Here is a 25,580-nt window from a genome sequence, read left to right on the forward strand (position 1 = left end):
TTGCGCCGGCAGCGTGATGCAAGCGCACCATCTCTGGATTTCGAAGTAATACACGATTTTGGTTTTATACTCCAGAATTTGGATACAAGTTTTCTCTGCGCAGTGGGCATGGTCTTAAACAGAGATATAGTACGGTCGAGTTCTGTGATTGGGTGATTCCTGTGAATGCTTATTTTTATTTCTGATTGTTTCATTCGATGTAAATTTGGTTTAGAGGGAAGTACGAAGTTTTTATTTGCCCTCGCTACCTGCAGTCTTAGTAAGGGTGTTTATCCCCCGCCTTACCGCAATTTTTATAGCGGAAAACGCGTTCCCTATTTAAAAACAGCGGTAACGGATATTTAAACAAAAGATTTTTAACCCGTCCTCGCTATACGGAATCGTAGTTACCCTTTTTATCCCACTCCTCACCGCTGTTTTAATAGCGAAAAAAAAAAAAGAGTTCCCTATTTAAAAAAAACAGCTGTGAAAGATATTTTAACCAAAGATTAGGTTTTTACGAAACTTCGGAAGAGATTCAAGAGAAAAACGGACTTATTTTTCAAAATTTGTAATTATTTTCATAACGTATTGTAGTTTCTCTTTATATTTATTTAAGCTTTCATGTATTACGATATCACGTGACTTTGGCTTGTTACATGTCAGTTATTTGTTTGTTTGTTATTTGGTTTTTAGGAGCATTAGCAACTAGGGCCATATTGCTCCGAGAATATGCGGTGGTCATTCCCTGACCTTTCCGCATCCTCCGTATTTGCTGGTCACGGGCTCGAACCCCGGTCTAATCAAGAAGCGTGTGCTACGCACTGCCGCTCCTGCCCACCTGGCTACGGAGGCGCCACAAGTCAGTGGGGAAAGCAATAATAGTAATCGTGGCATGTGATGCAAGAAAGCAAGCGTATGAGCTTATGGAGCATCAGTCAAAAAAAAAAAAAAAAAAAATTCACACAACGATTCCCTCTAAATGTTTCTCCAGTTCCTCCTTAAATTTATTTAACCTATCAACTTCCACAACGACAGATGGAAGTTTGTTCCAGCAATTAACCGCCCGCTGGCTAAAGGCAAATTTCCGCACATCTATTCTATAGCTGTATTTCCTCAATTTGAATTTATGCCCCCTTAGGTTCGTAATCTGAACAAGTGGAAAAATCCCATCAGAATTCAGCATGCTCAACCCATTCAAGGCCTTATACACCTCAATCAGATCACCTCGCAGTTGCCTAGTCTCCAGCCACTGCAATTTGCAGAACTTATGCCTCTCTTGGTAAGAGGTTCTCTTTATTCCCGTCGCCAATCTTGTTGCCCTTCTCTGTACACACCCAAGCAAATCTGCATCCTTCCTAAAATGAGGCCTCCAGACTTGTATGCAGTACTAAAAGCGTGGCCTGACCATCATTGCCTTATACAAGGGGATAATCATCTCCTTATCCCTGCTAGAAAAATTCCTGTATATCATTGACAAAACCCCATGACCTGCTCTTGCAGCCTGTCTGCATTGTTTAGAAAACTTCATATCCAACTGCACAATTACTCCCAGGTCTTTTTCATTTTCTACCACCCTAAGTGTAGTACCACACAGTTGGTACGTTTCTCTGGGGTTACTTCTACCCATATGCAGTACTTTGCATTTGTCAATGTTAAACTTCAGTTGCCACTTCTCAGCCCATCTTCCCAAATTTTCTAGATCGTATTGCAGTGGCACACTGTCATTACTGTCATTAGCAACCCTGCCAAACTTTGTATCATCTGCAAACTTCGACATTAAGCCTGATATAGCTTCATCAATATCATTGATAAAAATAAATGGTGATTAGGTGTTTAGCCAGTAAAATAATATCTTTAATATAAATAGATACTGAATATCTTTAATTACAACCAATGGATTCTATGGATTCCAGTATAACAGGCCCATTTATCCTCATCATTGATAAATATATAAAACAACAGTGGACTCAACACCGAACCCTGTGGGACTCTACTAATAATATTAGTCCACGAAGAGCAGCGCCCATTGATTACCACCGTCTGTCTTCTCCCACTCAACCATGCTTTTATCCATTGTAGCAACTTACCCTTAATACCATTCTGCTCCAATCTTTACAGTAGTCTTCCATTCGCAACAGTGTTAAAAGCTTTCCTGAAATCCAAGTACTGTATATGATATCAAAATTATTTTTTGCATCCAGTTCCTTTGTAACCACATCATAATATCCAATGAAATTTGTCAGACAAGACTTTCCCTTAACAAATCCATGCTGTCATCTGTCAATCACTGCATTGTTTCTGACCGTTAGTCCAATTATGGACTTGTACCCAAGATCTAGAGTATTATTACAATTTTTAATATTTTCATTAATTTATTGAAACATAAGATATTGCATGTATTCGAAAATTTGGTGAACCACCACCTTTCAAAATATCTTGCCAGTGCTCAGTGGGTATTCAATAAACTGCATTAAAGAAAGCTAATTACATTCACTCATTTTGTTGCACTTGAGAGTGGAGATACATCGAGTGGGCATTTTATTAGGTATACTTTCAGAATAACGGCACTTTCAGGGATTCAAGTTGCCGTTATTTCGATTTTTCCGTTACTATAAAGTTTTATTTTTAATATATTTAATGCAGAAATAATGAGGCTAAATAATAAATAGAGAGATTAAGAATGCAATTTTATTAACTGTACATAAAAAACATAAACATGTTGACGATCGAATGTTATATTCTGCCATTAATACATTTCTGCTTACGCCCCGTTCTAGTTTCTTTATTATATCAAGTTTAGTCTGCGCGGTAGCACAATGCTAACGTCACCGTCCTCCCCACACCGGGTGAAAAAGGCCTGGATTCGAATCCCGTTGGTGACGCGAGGAACTTTTATGGGTTTTTTTCACTCTGTGGCTCAGTTAGTTGGTCTCAGGTGTAGATAGCAAGGTTTACCCCCCCCCCCCCAGAAACTGGAGTTTTTCGTCCAGCAAAACAGGAAAATCGACCCGAGAACACGCAATTTACAGACACAATACACATGGGTATATGAATTAAATTTCGAGGTGACCCTAATGTAAGTCTGGATTATATCAAGTTTTTCACTAAGCTTTAATGTTCTTCTTTTCTTCTCTATATGAGGTTTATTAACTTAGGGAGCCGTAATGAGAATTTAAAATTAATGTAAGACAGCACTATAATCCGTGTTATCAGTACAGAATTCACTTTCAAACAAATACACTAACCATTTCAAACAAATATGTAAACAAATAGAGTAACCACGTGACTTGGCGTTTTCTTTTTTTCCGGCAGTGCAAGTCATCTGTACTGCGTAAACATCCGATCTCAATGTGCCGTTAGCTCGAATGTGCCGTTATTTCGACAGTCTACTGTAGTTAGTAGTTCTCCATTTAGCCATAAGAACATTCTGGATTCGTCGTGGCATGGACTCAACGGGGTATCGAACGCGTGCCATAGAGAAGCTGATCTATGTTGACTTAATTGCTTCCCACAGTTGAAAATTGGATGGTTGCTGATCTCTTCTCGAAATAGTTCCTCCTATCTCATTTCACAGGTGTTCAGTTGGATTAAAATCTGGTGACAGCAGAAGGGCACCACATCAGGCTGAATTCATTCTCATGTTCCTGGAACCACTTCTTGTCTTATATAAGACAACGCATTATTTTGTTGGAACAACCTGTTTGGAGATGGATACACTGCAGCCGTAGAGGGATGCGCCTAATCGGAAACAGTTTTCAGGTAATCCGAGGCATCCAAATGTTATTTCACTGGTATTAATGACTGCATGTGTACCACGTAAACGTTTCCCACTTCTCCTATCACATCACAGGCCTGCATTGCCGACCTGGCAGGATGAGTCCAGTACTCATGTTTTCTTGCTAATGGGAGGACCTATATTGGTCGTCCCGTTAACGTGAAACAGGCTAGAACCGTGAGTCCATATAACGTTTCCTCAATCTTCCAGTATTGGTGTTCATGAGCCAACTGTAATCGTACTTTTTTTGCTGACAGGACTAGGACTCTGTTCGATTTTCCGCTGCGATACTACATACGTGACAAGGTACGACGAGTGTGTGTGTGTGTGTTCTGAAATGCCTCTTTGGTTGCCACTGTTATATTGGATTGTTATGACTTTGCAGTCTTTCTCTTTTCCTGCGCAAGGCTTATCAATCTCTGTTTTTCTCGCCAAAAGCAGTGTTTATAAACGCCGTCCTTTCCCACTGAGTGGAAAACACCTGAGTTCGGATCTTGTAAGTTCCGTTTCGAGGAGTTTTATTGCCATTTTTCACAACGTGTCCAAGTTAGTATTATAATAGATAGACGGTACAAGGAAGTGGACTCTCTGCATTGAAAAGAAAAAAGTTATTCGATCTCAGGCGAGGGTGTTTCTTTTTCTCACGTACTGTGGTTTTTGTCCAGCAAATCGACCGAACAGATTCAATAGGTTATAGACTGAAGTCGCGTAGTCTTACTTGTTTTCGCGCTTAATATACACCAAACCAATCACTAGCTTAGCTCTACAATAAAATAAAATTTCAAAAAACGCATACATGGAAGTTGTGTTTTCCTTGCTTAAATTGTTTTACAAGAGGGGGCAGTCTCTCTGAAACATTGCCGAGTTCTTTCATCGGGATTAAATTGTTTTCTGATGTGTACTGCTGTTGAATTAATTTCAGACCCTCGAAGAACTTTTAGCACATAAAGTCATTCAAAACAGAAATAAGTAAATTTTATTTTTGGCAAGTATGAAGCATGTCTGACTATAGTTTTATCGACTGTTTTTCTTTTATTCCACAGATAAATATGCAGTATTTCTATTATAGATAAAGAATCTTATGCATTAAACCTCCCCTCCCTCTTTCCTTTATTTCAGGAGGACAAAGACCTGGTAAGTGAATTTATTGAAAAGGACGGACTTTCGTGTTTGATTAAGATTGGATCAAGTGTGGATTCGACACAGAAGAATTACATCCTACGAGGTAAAAGAGTTCTTCATTGCTTACAACTAATTTCATATTAGATGAAATTGAGTAAAAAAATAGAATAAATACTATTTCTGTCCATAAATAATACCTCTTGGGCGACAAAGTTTTTTGTAATTGAGTTAGCGTCCGTGTGCATTGAAGAAAACGCTTATGATTTTGGATGAAATGATTCAAATGACAGGACAGTAACCATATATGCAATGAAACAAGTACTACGGTGTTCAAAGAGAAATGTATTAACCATTTTAGACACATTAGATTATAGGAAAATATGCTGCAAATGGATGTTCAAGTTGTTGACAAGAGAAATGAAATTCTCCAAGCATGAGAAAATTGCCAACACCTGTTTTTGGAGTGCAGTAAATTTCAAGGAGTTATTTTTAAAGGCCTGATAACAGCTGATGTGATCTGGATGTTCCGTTATGACCCTTATTCTAAACGCCAGTCTATGGAATGGATATCGCCAGTGAAGGGGAAAAAAAAAAAAAACTTCTGATTATCAGATCATTACAAAAATGATGGCCACAGTATTTTTGGACCGCGAAGACCCAGTTTTTAAATTTTTTTTGAGAAATATGAAACAACAAATAAATATTGCCAAACACTATACAAGCTTAATAAGCCTATAAAACAAAGAGGAAAGCTCTAAGAGGGCACGAAATCACAATACACCATGATAATGTCAGGCCATACAAGCGTTGAAAAAAATGTTGTGAATTTGAAAGTGCCTGCATGACTTAGATAAAACCATAGGGTGGAGAGTTTTGTCTCTGCATGTAGCCTGAACTTGGCCCCGTCTATTTGTTTTTCTATTTGTAGGTATGAAGCGATCTTCATGGAAAACCCTTTTTGAGTGAATGAGGAACTGAAAAAGACAGATAGATTGGCTTCAACAATAGGGCCCACCCTTTAACCACAGTTCATCTGTGAGTTAAGAAGAATGATGGCAAAAAATCTATTGATAAACAAAGCGAATACACAGAATAATGTAAACATGCTTCCCAGCGTTTGTTTAATAAACAAAAATTTCAACCTCTTTGCCTCTACTTTTATGTCCAAAGAGGCATTACTTGTGTCCATCCTTGTTTTTATATTTTCTGGAAAAATTTTGTTTCCCGGAATACACTTTTAAAGCACCATATTAATTAAATTATGTGTTAATTTAGAAGTGTCCTTTGGAATGAGACGCAAGTGTTGCCTTCGAAGCATATTATACTGAGTATGGTATACTCAGTTGGTATGCTTTGGAAGGGGAAATAATTTAATTTTTGTTGTACCTTTATGATATATATTTTACTTGCTATATCTATATAATATCGGTGTGGATACACCATTGACAACTCTTAAAGAAAAACTACGACAGTAGTGTAAAAGGCATAATTTCTGCTCGATCTCATATTGTGCTCATGCTTCACAACGAGTTACCATGTATTGCACTACTTCGAATAATCGCTTCACTAATAGAGAAGACTATTGTCATTTATTTTCGGTGGGCAGACGGCACTGTTTCAAAGCTTGTTGGCTTTTCATCGTTGTGAAGGGTGAGCACAATATGAGATACAGATGAAATGATGCCTTTCCCACTACTATCGTAGTTTTTATTTAAGAGTTGTCTATGGTGCATTTACTCCGATATTATATAGATATAGAATCTTAAACTCTTAAAATATTATGCCTAGTTGCATTTAGTTCTATTTAAATATTATCACATGAATCTTTTGGCATCTCTCGTATTGTGTGTTTATCTTCACAACTGGGTTGTCATGTTTGCAATACCAGGGTACCCGCCCATCCATCAATGAAAAGCTAACAAGCTTTGAAAATTCCATGATCTGGCAACGGAAAATTCCATGATCCGGTAGGGAAGTTGTTTTCGGAAGTTTTGACTATATTTTTATATTCCATATTCTTTTGATAAAGCCATTTTGTTCCTGGATTTGAAGGTGATAAAATGGTAACAATAATCTGCTTGATATCATAAAATTCGGTAATATGCTTATAATCTTTGTCTTGTTAAAATCTTTGACCCTGTGACCGTCCTGGAGTATAAAATATTAAAAAAAAAAAAAAAAAAAAAAACAGTAAAAAAAAAAAAAAGAGTATCGATTTCTTCTTCTTCTTCTTTTGTTATAAAAAGCGTCTGGAACATAGAATAGCCAGCGTGGAGTTATGTCCTAGGACCTAGACGTCCTAGATGATATCTCCCATTACTGATAACAGCCAACACGACCCAAACAATAAAAACAACAAAATTGACGAAATAGGCAAACAACAAAATTGACGAAAACAAATGATTCCCTCTATAAGACGGAATATACAGTATTTAACTAAAGAAACCATTAAAGCGATCATTCAGAATTAACTGAATGATCATTTTACACAAACATTACATCCAAGCGCCAGCTCTCGAGGGCGGCAAAATGAATAATATCAGTGGATCGTTTTAGTATAGTGGCGAAAACATGAATACTGAAATCTTTTGGTATAACTGAAGGAAGGGGTGGCATTTTCTTATTTGCATTCTGGCGTTTAAAATTCACGACCCCACCTTCTTTCACATGTAGAGGTGTTCATCAAGAAATCGATACAGCCATGGGCCGCTGGCAGGATATTCGAAAGGTGGTGCGTGTGGGTATAAATATTTGTTCACCAAATTTTGGAATACATGCAATATCTTATGTTTTAATAAATTAATGAAAATATTAAAAATTGTGTATTACTTCGAAATCCAAATGTAGTGCACCTCCACCATGCTGTCGGTGACCATGGATACAGCCATCAGGATTTTAATTCCATGAAAATTTTTTGATCCTTTTTGAATCAACACAAACATTACACTGTGGCTAAAGTCTTGATGTTTAAAGTAAAAGTATATTTTTAATTAAATATAAAGAATCAGTACAGTTAAAATCTGCAAATATATTATTAAAAAGTTAATACCGTCGCTACAACAACATTGGACAACTTTCACAATTAAATTTATTTGGAGTGACAGCCTCCTAATTTCAGAAACAGAATATGCCGGATAGCGACTTGGTTAGTTTGTTTTACAACTTATTCATATTCGCAGGTGTTAATTGCAAATAGTGTTTATATTTAATTCAACGTACACCCTTATTTTAAACCTCAAAATTTTAACCACAGTGTAGTGTTTATGCTGATTTTAATTAAAATGTGTAGTCCGAGTAACAGTCGTGTGTCGCATTCCTGGTCAGCTTCCCCCCCCCCTCCCCAAGGCAGTTTAATTTCACATGCAGAATGACAGTGCTAAAATTTGAATAAATCATAGTGTATATCAACTCTCTTTTTCCGTAAACACTATTAGACAAATGCAATAACCAGACTGTGATTTTTATTATTCGTCACACTTAGACGTTCAGCGTGTAACTCAATGTAACAATCATTTAATTAAAAGTTGAAACGTTTTGAAGCATTCGCAGAGCGTTTTTGTAAATTCGCAGGTCCATTAAAGTAATTGCAAGTTATATATTATGAGTCAGTTTAGTATGAAATGAATCATGAAATAGTTGTGAAATTCACAGTCTTTCAATGATGTATCGAATTTTAAAACATAATGACAGCGGCAGAAGTAGCAACAACAACAAAAACAAAAAAAAAGCTGGCATGATTTAATCCTTTGATAATCTGCAAAATATTATTGTAAGAAACTGAAACATGGAATATAGATAAGGAAGTCGATTAAAGGGTTCTGAGAGCATTATGTATATACTCTAAAACGATTTATCACTTAAGGTATGACCTTCAATTTTATATATTTATAGTATACATTGCATTTGATTCTGTGTGGGTGTGCAGCTTATATATTTTTTGATTTTTTTTTTTTTTTTTGGAAAAAAAAAAAGTGTTTTCATGTTTTTAGGCTCTGTGATGAAGAAATTTCAACAAATATAGTTCTATTACTGTATTGATATGCTCTTGCGTTTGTATATTGTATTATCTCACTATCTTTGTATTATCTCTCCAGATAATACAAAGATAAATTTTCATAGTCTTATGCTATTGATTAAATAAGAAAACTAAGTATTTAATATTTTATTCAACGAAATAAATAAAATAAAAAAATTGAATGAAAAAAATGCATGAGTAAGAATGATGTAATTGTACTACAGGAATCCCTCTCCAACCGCTGGGATACATTTTCAGGAAATACCGCAGTTGGCAACAGAAAATAGGGAGTTATGGAATACCCTCACCCTCCATCTTTTTCTTTCTCTCTCCATCTAATAAATGGCCAATTTGATTACTCAATTTTTATTATTCCTGACACTTAGACATTAAAGATGTAATTATCTCATTAAAAGTTAGTTATGCTTTGTGACATTAGACTGTAGTAAAAAAAAAAAATAATATATATATATAATTTTTTTTTTTTTCCATTTATACAACGTGAAAACGATGATGAAGTTGATATAGCGAAACATTTTTCTTACGTTTCTCAGTCTTCAAAGCGTTGCGAAACTAGTACAAAATACGCCCTGGAAAAACAAATGTTAGTCAAAACAGCAAAATCTACAGACACAGCGACAACACGTACAGGATTTTTCAATAAAAAAGGCATCGACACCTGTCTCGCATATTTTTAGGTTATTTGTCATGTGGACTTTTTTTTTTGTAATTTTGGGCTGAAATTTTTGCGATGTTAAAATTGGACTAAGTACTACCATTTAGATTTTACGATTTATTAATTTAAATTTAACCGAATTAGTTGCTTTTCTCTCAGAAAGTTTTCCACGGCCGTCTGTTTAGTCTAAAAACCGAATTGGTGAATCTTCTGAAACGAATGTAAACCCATTTTATTTGAATAACGAAATACTGTATTAAAAACACAACTGTTGTACCATGAGGAGACAATATACATTGCCCTCTATAGCTATCTATTTCACAGAGCTAAACGCGCGTACTGAAGAGTGACATCACCTACAACCATTCTGTTATTATTATTTTTTCCCTTCAAATAAATTTCAAGTTTATTTGAATTTGAGGTTTACGTTCAATTCAGAACAGTGGCACGTAGCAAGAGGGGTGACTGCGGAGCAGTCCGGTCCGCCTCCGGGTGCTAGCCAGAAGGGGGTTCCATCACTTGAAAATACGAGAAGGAAAGTACAGTATTAACTTTAACAAATAATTTCAACTTTTTTTTTTTTAATTTATCTTTTTCCGCCTAAATTTATAGTCGTTAGTTGAAATTTCTATTTGACACAATTTAATTAACCACAAGACACTTTGATTTTTATATTAACCGACTGTGGCCATAATACTTGCGTTGAAATTTTTGGTATGTTAAAACTGGGGTATGTTATGGTATGTTAAAACCATGGTACGTATGTAATTTTTGGTATGTTAAAACTATTTTGGCATATAAAACTGGGGATCAGAGCAATATTCAGCCTTTACAAACGCGTTTAATTTAACCACATTTTTTTTTTTTTTTTTTTTTTTACAAAGTTCGTCTTACAAGTCATTAAGTTAGCACCACATTTTTGGTAAGCGGATTTATACGAAGTACAGCCGCTCTCCGGCTTACGTAATACTCGACTTACGGAAATTCGACTTTACTTAAGTTTTTGCCGGCCCTATAGAGGGCCGGCAAAAAAAAAAAAAAAAAAAAAAAAAAAACTTAACAAAATCGTGGAAACGTATTTTGCATCCCGTAAGAATAAATGGAGGTATCGTGAAAATATCGTAATGTGAACCCAATAACACATTGTTTTTGGTAATTCGTTCCAAGACCGTGGAAGTTGTAATTTTCGCTATATAACTGAGATATTTATCTCTCTGAAAAGGTCATTTTTATAATGGAAATTGCACTACACTGTCATCGTTATCATATGTTCCGTTGTAAGAATCAATTTTTAACGCCTTTGTGATGTTTTTCTAAAACACATTTCTGGAAGTCACTACCATAAAACAATTTGTACTTTCCGGTTTATTAGGCTTTTCTGTTAGCGCAATCTATTATAAAACGGGTATTAAACTCGATCTTATTGCATTTGCGATAATACCGATAGCTGGAATTATCTGGGTTTTTACGTTACAGTATTTTGGTGAAATGAGTTACCCTTAACTGAAATCTTCAGTCATATAAAAAACATAAATAAGTTTTCAGAATCTGCTCGTCATTCCTATTTATTTATTACAATGGTGAAGGGAAAGGGACCAACGGAAAGTGCAAGAGTTAGGAAACGAAACAAAATTGATTTAGAAATGAAGATGATTAAGAAGTACGAAGCACGACAAAGTTTGTCATCTATTTCTTTTTAATGGAATTAGGTTTCGCTGCTTCAACGGCGAATACTATTTTAAGGGACAGTGCACGTATAAAAAAACATGTTAAAGGGTCAACGCACTTAAGATCAACAGTGATCACAAAACAGCGTTCAGGTGCTATATCAAGGATGGAAAAGCTATTAATAATATGGATGGCAAATCAGATTCAGAAGCAAGTGCCCCCGAGTCCATTGGCCAACAAGCAAAAGCAAGAAGTATTTATGAAGATAAATACTTCTTGCTTAAGTTCAGCAAACCTTGGATAAGTATAGCAAACCCCAAGCCAAGTTCGTGGCAAGCAACGGGTGGTTTAATAGTTTCAAGCATCGCGCTGGTTTCCAAAACATTAAAGTATGTGATGAAGTCGTCAGTGCCGATTCTGCAGCTGCAGAGAAATTTTGTGATGTGTTTGAGAACACCCCTTCTAAAGCTCCACAGCTTTCAACTTCCGCAGTGGCGTGCTTATCAGCTGGATAGTTAATTCTGGTAACGATGCTCGAAAAGTAAAACTTGTTGACGTTATGCCCGAACAGAAGTTAGTTTAACTTCTGTTCCAGGTAAAATAATGGAGTTACTGGTTAAAGATGCATTGCAGGATCATCTAGACAAGACTGCAGCAATAATTCAGACACAGCATGGGTTTGTTAAGGGAAAGTCTTGTCTGACAAATTTGATAGGATATTATGATGTGGTTACAAAGGAACTGGATGCAAAAAATAATTTTGATATCATATATTTGGATTTCAGGAAAGCTTTTGATACTGTTGCGCATGGAAGACTATTGTACAAATTGGAGCAGAATGGTATTAAGGGTAAGTTGCTACAATGGATAAAAGGATGGTTAAGTGGGAGAAGACAGAGGGTGGTAATCAATGGGTGCTGCTTTTCTTGGACTAATGTTATTAGTGGAGTCCCACAGGGTTCGGTGTTAGGTCCACTGTTGTTTTGTATATTTATCAATGATATTGATGAAGGTATATCAGGCTTAATGTCGAAGTTTGCAGATGATACAAAGGTTGGCAGGGTTGTTAATGACAGTGTGCTACTACAACAAGATCTAGATAATTTGGGCAGATGGGCTAAAAAGTGGCAATTGAAGTTTCACCTTGACAAATGCAAAGTACTGCATATGGGTAGAAGTAACCCCAGAGAAACGTACCAACTGTGTGGTACTACACTTAAGATGGTAGAAAATGAAAAAGACCTGGGAGTAATTGTGCAGTCAGATATGAAGTTTTCTGATTAATGCAGACAGGCTGCCAGGGCAGGTCATGGGGTTTTGTCAATCATATACTGTATAGAAATTTTGCTAGCAGGGAAAAGGAGGTGATTATTCCTCTGTATAAGGCAATGGTCAGGCCACGCCTTGAGTACTGCGTACAGGTCTGGAGGCCTCATTTTAGGAAGGATGTAGATTTACTTGAGCGTGTACAGAGAAGGGCAACAAGATTGGTGAGGGGAATGAAGGGATCCTCTTACCAAGAGAGGCTTAAGTTCTGCAAATTGCAGTGGCTGGAGACTATGCACCTGCGCGGTGATCTGATTGAGGTATATAAGGCCTTGAATGGGGTGAGCACGCTGAATTCTGATGGGATCCTTCCACTTGTTCAGATTACGAACCTAAGGGGGCATAAATTCAAATTAAGAAAAGACAGATGTAGATTAGATGTGCGGAAATTTGCCTTTAGCCAGCGGGTGGTTAATTGCTGGAACAAACTTCCATCTGTCGTTGTGGAAGTTGATAGGTTGAATAAAAATAAGGAGGAACTGGACAGGCATTGGGAGGGAATGGTGTGATTTTTTTTTTTTTTTTTTGGCTGATGCTGCATAAGCTCATACACTTGCTTTCTTGCATCAAATGCCACTGATACTACTACTACTACTGTTTCCTCTCTCTTTTTGTAATTTTATAATTTTGAAATTTTTGTAATTTTGCACACTTTTGTAATTTTTTCTGTGCATGAGATAAAAAAAAAAAAGAATAAATAATTCTATTTACAAGTTCGTCGAACATTTATTTTTTGCTTCAATCAAATTTGCTTCAATTAAATTTGTGTGCCGCATAAGCACTTCGGGAAATTCCAACTTACGTAGAATTCCTCGGAACACAACCCTTACGTAAGTCGGGGAGTGATAGTATACAGGCGAGCCTTTGTATTTCCTGAAAATTCTTTTTTTTATTTTGATTTCTACTTATTTTACGTTTTACACATATATACAGTATTTCGTTTTTTAATGAACTTCTTTATATAGGTCCCTACATATAAGTGCAAAACTTAGCGAAATTGACCCAGCATATTTCAATAGAGAAACGAAAAGAAAGCAAGCGAAGAAGTTATTCAGGCAATGTCTGGATTATCCTTGAAGTATGTTACACCTTCAACATCTAGTACAATAGATATTCAGCATGATAAATCAGAAGAAAAAGTACAAGAGTCATCTTCTCAAGAGGATTTAACAGAAAGAGTTATTCATCCACTAGCGGATAAGAATCTAGAGGATGCTTATTCATCCACTAGTGGAAAAGAAACTGGTGAAAATACACATAAGCAGAGAGAAAATTCTGTAAAGGAAGAGGAAATAAACATATTTTTATTTTAAAGTATTCTGACGTCGCTTTTTGGGCCGATACCAGAAAACTTGAGAATTTATTTTATTAAGAAAGGCATTGAATATTTTCCAAATAAAATGGACCTTTTGACACTGTTGAAAGAGCAAGTGAAAAAATTAAAGGGAAATGTCCACAGCTAACAACTTCCTGCTTTTATAAGACACTGCCAAATGGAAAAAAACAATTTAAGAACATGGATGGTTTATATACCATCATCAGGAAATTTATTTTGCTGAAAACTATTTTCATTGGAGAATAAAGAAATCGAAACATTCAACTTTATCAATGAATTTTAAACTTGGTAGAAATTAAACCCAAAGGTTGTTTCTGATCATTAAAATAGTGAACAGCATCTCTCGTGCCTGGAGAAGTGGAAAACCGTAAGTGCAGGGTTGAAGTTTCAATAAACTATTGACCACATTCATCAGACAGTACTGGATAATGAAATTAAGAAATGGAGAGATGTTTGATGTTTTACATCGGCTTTTAGATGTTAAGCTTATTTCTGGCTCGTCAGAATCTTCCTTTTTGTGGATATGAATCCATATTCTCTACAAATAAAGGAAATTTTAGAGAAATGGTGTTGCTATCAAATTATGACCCCGTTTTGAAAGAAGATATTTTAAGAATTTCGTGCCAGAAATTCGTATCTTACACAAAAATATTTACAAACAGTCGGAATAATGGGATGAGCATGCTGAATTCTGATGGGATCCTTCCACTTGTTCAGATTACGAATCTAAGGGGGCATAAATTCAAATTAAGAAAAGAAAGATGTAGAATAGATGTGTGGAAATTTGCCTTTAGCCAGCGGGTGGTTAATTGCTGGAACAAACTTCCATCTGTCGTTGTGGAAGTTGATAGGTTAAATAAATTTAAGGAGTAACTGGACAGGCATTTGGAAGGAATGGTGTGTGTTTTTTTTTTTTTTTTTCCTTCGGCTGATTCTGCATAAGCTCATATTTGAGCTTATTTTCTTACATCGCTTGCCACTACTACTACTACTACTATAAGCCTGGAAAAAATGTGTTGTAAAGTTACAGACCTTAAAATTATTATTAAGAAAGAAATAAAATTGTAGAAAGGGCTCTTCAATTCACAAATACAACTTGTGAGGAAATGGGCATTTCAATAGAATGAAGAGTAGGATAAAGAAGCAAATGCCAGGAGAAATGACGAAGTTGCTGGACTGTCACTAAAAGAAGAATTTAAAAAAAAAGAGCGACGTATGAATGTCTGGATAGGTTTCATTGAGAATTGGAGGTTCGAAAGCGATGGACAAAATTATTCAACTGTATAATTTGGTTGTTGCGAAGAAAGGGGAATATGAAATGCATACAGTATTTCAAAGCTGACAGCAATTTTCGATGAATTTCTTTATGAAGAAATTCTATTAGAAATTGGACGACTAATATGTCACAGATACACTTCAAAAATAATGTTGAGGAAGCAAAACAGTGGACAGTTTGCAGAGTTTATTATAAAGTGGGATTTTCCGGAATCTGTACTAAATTTATTATTGTGTTTAACGTTATTTTTAACAATATGTGTATCTATAGCTTCTTGCAAAAGAAGCTTTTCCAAATTAAAATTAACTAAAAATTACTTTCGCTCATCAGTGGGTCAGACTAGATTATCAAATCTAACTATATTATCTATTGAAAATGAATATGCCTGTAAAATTAATTTTGATGAGGTTATCGATAAATTTGCCGAAATGAAGACACGAAAATGGAAACTGTAAACCTTTTCTGTTATCGATTTTCACATTTTGTATCACTTTTTGTTATTATATTAAATACTATGTAAATACACTATACTTTATTCACTGAATATTTTAACGTTTTTTGTAAAATATTCCTTAGTTTTTCTGTGATTTCTTAAATTCAATTAAGTTTTAAGACTTTTTTTTGTTTTTTTGTTAGAGGATCCGCCCCGAGTGCAAAGGACCTAGCTACGCCGCTGTTTCTGAATAAACTAATGAAAATTTTTAGACGAAACCGAGGGAAGGAGGGGAGAAATCATAAAATCTAAACGTTAATATTTGGCGCAAATTTAACATTAAATTAAAAAATTTCAGCGCAAATATGACAAAAACGATCCGGACGACAAATGACCTAAATATAAACAAGATAGGTTATTAAAAGGGAACTCCCGGTGACTTTTAATTGAAACATCCCGTTTATAATACTGACAAGAGCGTAGGTTTCACCTCTTCACGTGTGGCGCGAGATTATGGGGAAATCTCCATTGGTTTCAGTTGCAGTCAGGCTTTAGGAATGCCCACGAATGTAGTGTTCTTTTAATTCAAGTGTGTCTAGAGTGACAAAATTTTTTGGGATCCAGTGGGGTAGAGTTGGAGACAAGTATGTAGACATGTAGAAAGCCAGCTCAGCTCCACCATAACTGTTGTGAATGCAATTACCTTGAAGGGCCTGCCCCAGTGTTGAATCGGGGGGGGGGGGGTCTCACCATCGGTGGAATAAAATTCTCCCCCCCCGGTGAAAAATAGTAAATTTTATTTTATAAAACACGAATTCAATAAATTTATGTCAAATAAACACAACATGAAAAATCACATCAACTAATGTGGTACTTGCTAGGTGGTATGTGGCGAAAATAAATCACTAAAATTTAAAAGACATGAAATTTTCAAAATAATAAAACAGGCAATATTTCTGGCTTCACAAATTGTAACTAAAAGCCACTATTTCAAGTGTCCGCATTTCGTTTTATGGCTTTCGGGTTCCCTTTATTTTCACAGGAAACATCTTTTGATAGTGTTTCCCCACAAACGGCCTGCTTGCGACTAATTCTTTGTTTGTATATCGCAAACAAGATCTCAGGCTGCAAATTGATTCCTGACAGATACTGTTGTAAATATAGTGTCCCGCGGCTGTCGGGGAGTGTACTGTAGCCACTAATTCATCATCATCAGTTTTGCTTTATGGTTTTCACATTCCTTTTTTGTTTTTTTTTCACAGAAAAAGCCTACTTGTGGCTACTTTTTCCTTTGTATACCGCAAATGAAACGGTTTGGTTGCCTATAAACAATACATTTTATAACCTTTTTTATATATATGCATCTGTAATAATGTGTAATATTGAAAGATTGCATGAAAATAGACTTAAAGGGCCCAAAATGAGTTATCGGAAAAATTAATAAATGAAGTGATTGATACACATGCAAAGAAAAAAAGCAAAGAGAATAAGATTATTACAATATAGTACTTGCATGTTTGATTATAATTTGTATAATTTTTTTTTTTTTGCTTTTTTTTTTTTTTTTTTTTTTTTTTTGCAACTTTGAATTGCTGATTTTAATATTATTGTCATATTAATGTCATTGTTTCATGATTATTGTCAGTAATGTGAACTGACTATTAGTACACTGGTGTGCAAAATTTAAGGACCAGTCAGGTTTCCACTTGTAGCTTCTCATAGGAGTAGCCTGGATATGGGAAAAGCATACCAAAGGAACCTTGTGAGGTATAGAAATGATGAAGGACACAACATCAACACAACAGCGGAAACAAAATGGTACAGAGAGACTTTATTCAAAAATGGCAACATAGCATTGGCTGCCATGATACAGATGCATCACTGCCAAAGATGGAACAAAGGGAAGAGGTGGTCTTCAGTAGGAGATATGGCTACCCCTAATGGCTATGCATGCTTTGCACTGCCTGTCCATACTTAGAGCAATGTTATTGATAAGTTCTTGCGGTAACATCATCCATTCCTCTATCAGCAGCATCTTCAGCTGGTGAACATTTTCTAGTAGGTGTAGATGTGCCAATAGGCATCTCCCCAGAGCATCCTATATGTGTTCGGTGGGATATAGGTCGGTTGATCGGGCAGGCCAATCTATATGAACAATGTCCTCACTTTCCAAAAGCATATCACAGCTGCAGTGCGATGGGGCGTGGCGTTATCATCCATAAACATGAACTCGGGGCCAATGGCACCTCGGAATAGACGCACACGGGGAAGGATTGCCTCAGTACAGTAGCGTGCACCGGTTACAGTACCGCCTTCCAGTATCTGTAGTTGTTGATGTCCATCCAAGATAACGCCTCCCCAGACAAGAACACCTCGACCACCTTATCGCTCCCTTTCAGTGATGTTTGTGGGGTGATACTGTGTGCCAATCTCTTGCCAGATTAGCTGATGTCCAGAATTGCTGCTGAGACTGAATCTACTCTCATCAGCAAAGAGTACCTTAAGTAAAGATTTTGTGGTTGTAGCCTTTAGAAATAGTGTTGGTCCTTAGTATCGGTCATCGTGATCACGTTTGTGAATTGAATTTTAATTTTATTAAACAGCGATTCTAATTAGCGAAAATATGAGGATATTATCCACAGGCTGTAAAAGTAAAGATATATTAAGCACAGATTTACCCTTTATTACCTTACCAATTAAAAAATTAAATGATACGTGAAAATCAGAAGAATATACATGATAATTGGAATAATTAATACGTACTGTAATATGTACATACTAACTAGTTGACATTTTTGTTTACTGATATTTGTGGGTGGAGGTTAAAATTTAAAACCGTAAAAAGATAAGCAATCAATAACAGAACACAGCACACACAAATTGCAAGTAACACAATACGCGCAAGTGAGAATGGAGTAACAAGTTACGAAGCTTTAAAAATAGGAATGAAGAGAAGATTCTGAAAATTAATTTTTTTATATGATTGAAGATTCCATGGAAGTGTAAACGCATTTCACCTTAATAACCCACAGAATTCCAGCTGTCGGTATTATCGTAAATTCAATAAGATTGAGTTTACTATCCTTTTATGATAGATTGCACTTACAGAAAAACCTAATAAATAGGTGACTGCCAAATGTTTTTATTGTTTTATGGTTGTGACCTAAAAGGTTAAAAGTAGCCGCAGGCAGAGGTGAAGGTGATTCTTGCACAACTTCTATTAGAATAAGTAGCGACCTGGAGCGAGGGGTGCTGGGGGTTTCAGGGACTGATGGCAGTCATCATGAAACAGGTGGGTATGGCATGTGTCAGGGTTACTAGAAATAGGTGCATGTATACCAGTGCTAGAAGTATAGTAAATAAATTTGATGAATTTGAAGTGTTCGTCAAGACATCAAAGGCGGATATTGTTGGGATATCAGAGACGTGGTGTCACACTGATATTAGGAATGCAGAATTGAAATTTGGGGAGTACAATGTGTACAGAAAGGATAGACAGGATAAGAAGGGAGGAGGTGTCATGCTGTTAATTAAGAAAAACATAAAATCAAAAGAAGTGCATCCAGTTGATATAGATGAACAGTGCACTGTTGAGTCAGTTTGGTGTGACATAAGCAAGGTGAAAGCAAAAATAAGAGTAGGAGTGTGTTATAGGCCTAATGACTCAAATGAGTACAGTGAACAATTGTACAAAGAAATAGAGTGGGCTAGTAAATCAGAATGTCTTATAATGAGGGATTTTAACGTCCCAAATATTGACTGGAACTTGTGGTTTGGTCACTCGCACACTAGTAAGACTTTTGTGGATTTATTGGATGATTGTTTACTGCAGCAGCATGTTCGAGAGGCAACCAGAGAGGGTAATACTCTTGATCTGGTTATCAGCAGTGATCATTCGTGTATTAAGAATTTGCAGATAAAGGAACCACTAGGTGGCAGTGATCACAGTTTACTGATGTGAGATTTACTTAAAGATATAATTACCATCAGGGGTAAAGGAAAGGGTTTTTGCTTCCGTAAAGGTGAGTACAGTGGTCTCAGACAGTTTTTAAATTCTGTACGGTGGGATCAACTGACGATGTTACAAACAGTAAATTCTAAGTGCGAAGCATTCAAGGAATTAATCGTGGAAGCTACTAAAAGTTTCATACCTATTAAGAAATATTGTTCAAGGTTTAGGCCTAAATGGTTATCAAATGACCTAATGAAACTCGTGACAGAGAAGAAAAATGCATGGGATGCATATAAATTATCAAGCGACTCAGAAGCCTATGGCAGATATAAGCCAGTCTATAATCAGGTCACAAAGGAGGTTAGGCAGGCGAAGGCAGATTACGAGAAATAGTTGGCAAAGGATGCTAAGAAAAACAGCAAGGATTTCTTTACTTATATAAACTCTAAAAGGAAGGGGTACTTATATAAACTCTAAAAGGAAGGGGATGAATCTGATTGATCCACTTGATATCGATGGTTCAACTGTTGATGATCCTGCTCAGATAGCAAACAAACTGAATGAGTATTTTGCATCTACATTCACACATGAGGAGTTATTAAGGTTTGAAAATGGGAGAAGGCTATCAAATTGTAGCAGGGTGCTTAATGATTTTATAATAACTGAGAGCAAAGTCAAGGAGAAATTGTTGAAGTTAAATATAAGAGCGGCATCTGGGGTGGATGGGATCTATCCAGTTATATTAAAGGAGGCGAGAAAGCAACTAAGGAAACCCTTAGCCATAATTACGCGAGCATCCTTGGACTCGGGGGAGGTCCCCACAGACTGGAGATGTGCAAATGTATCCCCAATTCAGAAAGGGGGATTGAAGGGTGACACGAGTAATTACAGACCAGTTAGTTTAACTTCTATTCTGTGTAAAATAATGGAGTCACTGGTTAAAGATGCATTGCAGGATCATCTAGACAAGGCTGCAGGAATAATTCAGACACAGCATGGGTTAAGGGAAAGTCTTGTCTGACAAATTTGATATGATATTATGATGTGGTTACAAAGGATCTAGATGCAGAAAATTATTTTGATATCATATATTTGGATTTCAGGAAAGCTTTTGACACTGTTGCACATGGAAGGCTATTGTACAAATTGGAGCTGAATGGTATTAAGGGTAAGTTGCTACGACGGATAAAAGGATGGTTGAGTGGGAAAAGACAGAGGGTGATAATCAATGGGTGCTTCTCTTCGTGGACTAATGTTATTAGTGGAGTCCCACAGGGTTTGGTGTTAGGTCCACTGTTGTTTTGTATATTTATCAATGATATTGATGAAGGTATATCAGGCTTAGTGTCGAAGTTTGCAGATGATACAAAGGTTGGCACGGTTGTTAATGGCAATGTGCTACTGCAACAGGATCTAGAAAATTTGGGCAGTTGGGCTGAGAAGTGGCAACTGAAGTTTAACCTTGACAAATGCAAAGTACTGCATATGGGTAGAAGTAAGCCCAGAGAAACGTATCAACTTTTTTTTTTTTTTTTTTTTTTGGTAGTTGTTGGCGAATAGGCTTCTGTGGCCATACTGCACCTCCCAAGGTTTTTGCAGTACTTTTATCCAAGCCCGAGGCGGGAATTGAACCCGCAACCTTTGGGTTGCCAGGCAGGCACATTACCCACCCGGTTAGCCCGGTTGGCTAACGTATCAATTGTGTGGTACTGCACTTAAGGTGGTAGAAAATGAAAAAGACCTGGGAGTAATTGTGTAGTCAGATATGAAGATTTCTGAGCAGTGCAGACAGGCTGCCAGGGCAGGTCATGGGGTTTTGTCAATGATATATAGGAATTTTTCTAGCAGGGAAAAGGAGATGATTGTCCCTCTGTATAAGGCAATGGTCAGGCCACGTCTTGAGTACTGCGTACAGGTCTGGAGGCCTCATTTTAGGAAGGATGTAGATTTGCTTGAACGTGTACAGAGAAGGGCAACAAGATTGGAGGGGAATGAAGGGATCCTCTTACCAAGAGAGGCTTAAGTTCTGCAAATTGCAGTGGCTGGTGACTAGGCATCTGCACGGTGATCTGATTGAGGTGTATAAGGCCTTGAATGGGTTGAGCACGCTGAATTCTGATGGGATCCTTCCACTTTGTTTAGATTGCGAACCTAAGGGGGCATAAATTCAAATTAAGAAAAGACAGATGTAGAATAGATGTACAGAAATTTGCCTTTAGCCAGTGGGTGGTTAATTGCTAAAACAAACTTCCATCTGTCGTTGTGGAAGTTGATAGGTTAAATAAAGTTAAGTAGGAACTGGACAGGCATTTGGAGGGAATGGTGTGATTTTTTTTTTTTTTTTTGGCTGATGCTGTATAAGCTCCATACACTTGCTTTCTTGTATCACATGCCACTACTACTACTACCTCCAGAAATCCGAACGAACCATGTGGTACGGTCGGAGACAGTCGTAGGGTAATCTCCAGTGCTGTGGCCTCCTGCCCCGATTAAACAACATGCTGTCCCAATTAAGCGAAGTAAACCCTGGCTATTTTCTCGATTGGGTTCTGTTTTTTAAGATTTGCGCCAAATAAACGGCTGCCCCGATTAACAGGTGGCCCAAATAATGGAAATCCACTGTGTGTGTGTGTGTATATATATATATATATACATGAATATGCATAAATATATATGCATATTCCATGAAACCTGTATATATATATTTATGCATGAATATGTATAAATATATATATACAGATTTGTTTGTAACATATACATATGTTGCAAATATTAAATAATAATAAATAATATACTACATGTATCCCTGAAGTTTACATTCTTCCTCCTGGCGCAAATGCTTTGGATTGAACATCGGCCTGCCCACTAAGTGGCGGGCCAAAAGTAAGATTGAACCATGGCGAACATCAGCTATCATGTACTGAATGTCCAAATCGAGTTGGAACTATTCAAGAGATATCAGAAAGGGTAGTAGCAAATGAAGATAAAAGAATATAGCAGAAAGGTGAAAAAAAGAAAAGTATATACCTCTTACTATAAAATGATTGGCCAGCACAAAACATTGCTGCCTAGGACACAGATCAATGACAAATGCATACTCAAAGAGGAGGACGCTATAAAAAAAAATAATCCCACATCGGCGTCAGGACCGCTACAGATTCACACACATTTCTACCCTTTCTCATTCCTAACGCACAAAGAAAAAAAAAAAAAAAAAGTCATATTAGGGTCATCCAATAATTACCTCATCCACCCACGTATACTTGTCTGTAAATTGGTGTGCTCTTTGGTCAGTTTGCCTGATTAAAAATCCCGTGTTTCCAGGAGTAAGGGGGAGGAAAGAAGGGACTTTGCTCGCCTCACCTCAACTAAAAAAAAGCCCATAAGTTCCTCGCGTCATTGGCAGGATTTGAAAACAAGCTTTTTTTTCCATCCGGCAAACATCTTTCTTTAGTTAAAATAAATTTCTGTTTATTCTCGTTACATTTATTCTCATTTATGATGTTCTAGGACAGGGGTGGAGAACAGGGGTGTGTGCCAAAATTGGCCAAATCCTTTTAAAAAACTACCCTCGCATGCCCCTCGGAATTTTTCACAGTATATCATTATTTTTCACATTTTACTTGAAAAAAGTGTAACAAAAAAAAAATTAAACTATTTTTATTTTATTATTATTATTATTATTATTATTAGCTATATGGTGCAAAGAAGCCTGAGGCTTATGCTGCACCAGCCAAAAAAAAAAATATATATATATAAAAGACATTATTTCAAAGATGCTTTAATAAAGGTATTAAAATAAAATAATTCATAAAAAAAACGTAACTTTTAGTTTACAAAACATTCATATAAAATGATAAACTTCTCATATATTATGAATAAAATAAATAAATAGCTGACCGGGCTAGCCAGGTAGGTAAAATGCCTGCCGGGCAACCCAAAGATCAATAGTTCGAATCCCGCCTCGGGCTTGGATCAGAGTAAAATGCCAAAACTTTGTGAGGCGCATTATGACCACAAAAGCCGATGCGCCAACAACTAACAAAAAAAAAAAAAAAATATATATATATATATATATATATATATATATATTATAAATAGAAAATATAAAAACTAAAGAAAGAAAAGGAAAGTAAGTATATTAAATATTAGTGAGACTCCCTTTGCTGCATCATTGACAACAGATACTTTACATCTGGCTTATACTTTGCAACTTTTAGAGCTATGCATGCAGCACTAGTTTCATCCGTAACACTAACTTTCTGGAATACAAAGAAAACTCACCTCATCAGTCCTGACATGCTTCATACACTATTCAACTACAGCTTTACGTCCGTCCCTTTCCAACCCATACAACATTTTCACAGTCACTTGCTCCATTGGGATTGAACAAGGAATAAAAAATAAAAAAAAAAAACATGAAAGAAACACTAAAAACAAATAAAAAAAAAAAGGAAAAGAATATGTAACTGCAGCACATTGCAGCAACAAAACAAAAAAGATACCTGCACGATAACCAAACACGAGCACATAACAACAAGAAACTACGAAAATGATAATTTCGCATCTACTGCTACAACGATGTGGTCACATGACATCCACCTGTGATGTGCTGGTAAGTAGGAGAGGGGAAAGCAGTGTGGGAGGCGCCTTCACCTGTCAATCACTGCCATCTTCTCTTTCTCGAAAGTACCTGGAGGTGCACCGCATTCTGGAGTGCGGCCTTCCTAACCTTAAAACGTACAAAGAAATGAGTAATATGGTGTTTTTAATAGTGAAAACACTCATGAACTCCAGTAATCTGCTTGAAAAAATGAGAAAAAGCTAATCATTACATCATCTGTCACTCCTACGTGTTAATCAGTATATCGTTTTCAACTTCTACTGCCGCTACCGATAACATGCACCATCTGTTTACTGAGAATGCAGGGAGAAACTGCAGTAGTGGCAAACCAGTTTGTCTGGTAAGTTTCCTGAAGTTTGCTGTGATTCTCGTGTTGGCTTTCTTTACCTTAGCCTTTTTTTTTTTTTTTTTTTTTTTTTAACACTCGCAGGTATTGCACTTCCTCCTGTGAGTAAACCCTTATGGCAAGACAGAATGGTATTACAATTTTTTTTTTACATTCAGGTCTGGGTGGGGGTTAAAATTTAAAACAGTAAAAAGATAAGCAATCAATAACAAAGAACATGGCACACACAAATTGCAAGTAACATGATATGCGCAAGTGAGCAAGTGAGAATGGAGTAACAAGTTATGAAGCTTTAAAAATAGGAATGAAGAGAAGATTCTGAAAATTAATTTTTTTTATATGATTAAAGATTTCATGGAAGTGTAAACACATTTCACCTCAATAACCCACAGAATTCCAGCTGTCGGTATTATTGCAAATTCAATAAGATTGGGTTTACTATCTGTTTATGATAGATTGACTAACAGAAAAGTTCAATAAACGGGTGACTACTAATTATTTTTATTGTTTTATGGTTGTGACCTCCAGAAATCTGACCGAACCACATGGTACAGCTGGAGACAATCGTAGGGTAATCTCTAATGCTGCAGTTTCCTGTCCCGATTAAACGGCATGTTGTCCCAATTAAGCGAAGTAAACCCTGGCTATTTTCTTGATTGGGTTCTGTTTTCTAAGATTTGCCCCAAATAAATGGCTGCCCCAATTAACAGGTGGCCTAATAACTGGAATCCACTGTATATATATCCTTAGTAAAAGGTGCTGAAAAATCTTTCTGCCTGGGGCACAGAAATACTTTGGTCCGGCTCTGATTACCTCCAGTGGGTGCATACAAAGACTGGAAACAGGTCTGTCATCACGTGCTAGGCAGCGCCTCCGTAGCCAGGTGGGCAGGAGCAGCAGTGCGTAGCACACGCTTCTTGATTAGACTGGAGTTTGAGCCCATGACCACCAGATACTGAGGATGCAGAAAGGGCAGGGAATGACCACCGCATATCCCTGGAGCAATATGGCCTTAGTTGCTAATGCTCCTAAAAACCAAATAACAAACA

The 25,580-nt window shown here is 36.6% G+C and overlaps 1 protein-coding gene across 2 annotated transcripts in view; it reads left to right on the top strand.

The window, feature by feature from the left end:
* Positions 1 to 25,580, top strand: part of LOC150080881 (uncharacterized) — a 597,772-nt gene that overhangs the window by 154,036 nt on the left and 418,156 nt on the right. For both annotated transcript variants that reach the window (XR_016547378.1, XM_090381140.1), the window contains exon 7: positions 4,877 to 4,982. Coding sequence is in view for 1 of the 2 variants with exons in the window: in XM_090381140.1 (XP_090237266.1) it covers positions 4,877 to 4,982 (106 nt within the window). In the remaining variant the exon portion in view is untranslated. The remainder of the gene's footprint in view (positions 1 to 4,876; positions 4,983 to 25,580) is intronic.

Source organism: Mastigoproctus giganteus, chromosome 9 (genome assembly GCF_048544385.1).
Source record: "Mastigoproctus giganteus isolate SK-2022 chromosome 9, ASM4854438v1, whole genome shotgun sequence".
Taxonomy (NCBI): domain Eukaryota; kingdom Metazoa; phylum Arthropoda; class Arachnida; order Uropygi; family Thelyphonidae; genus Mastigoproctus; species Mastigoproctus giganteus.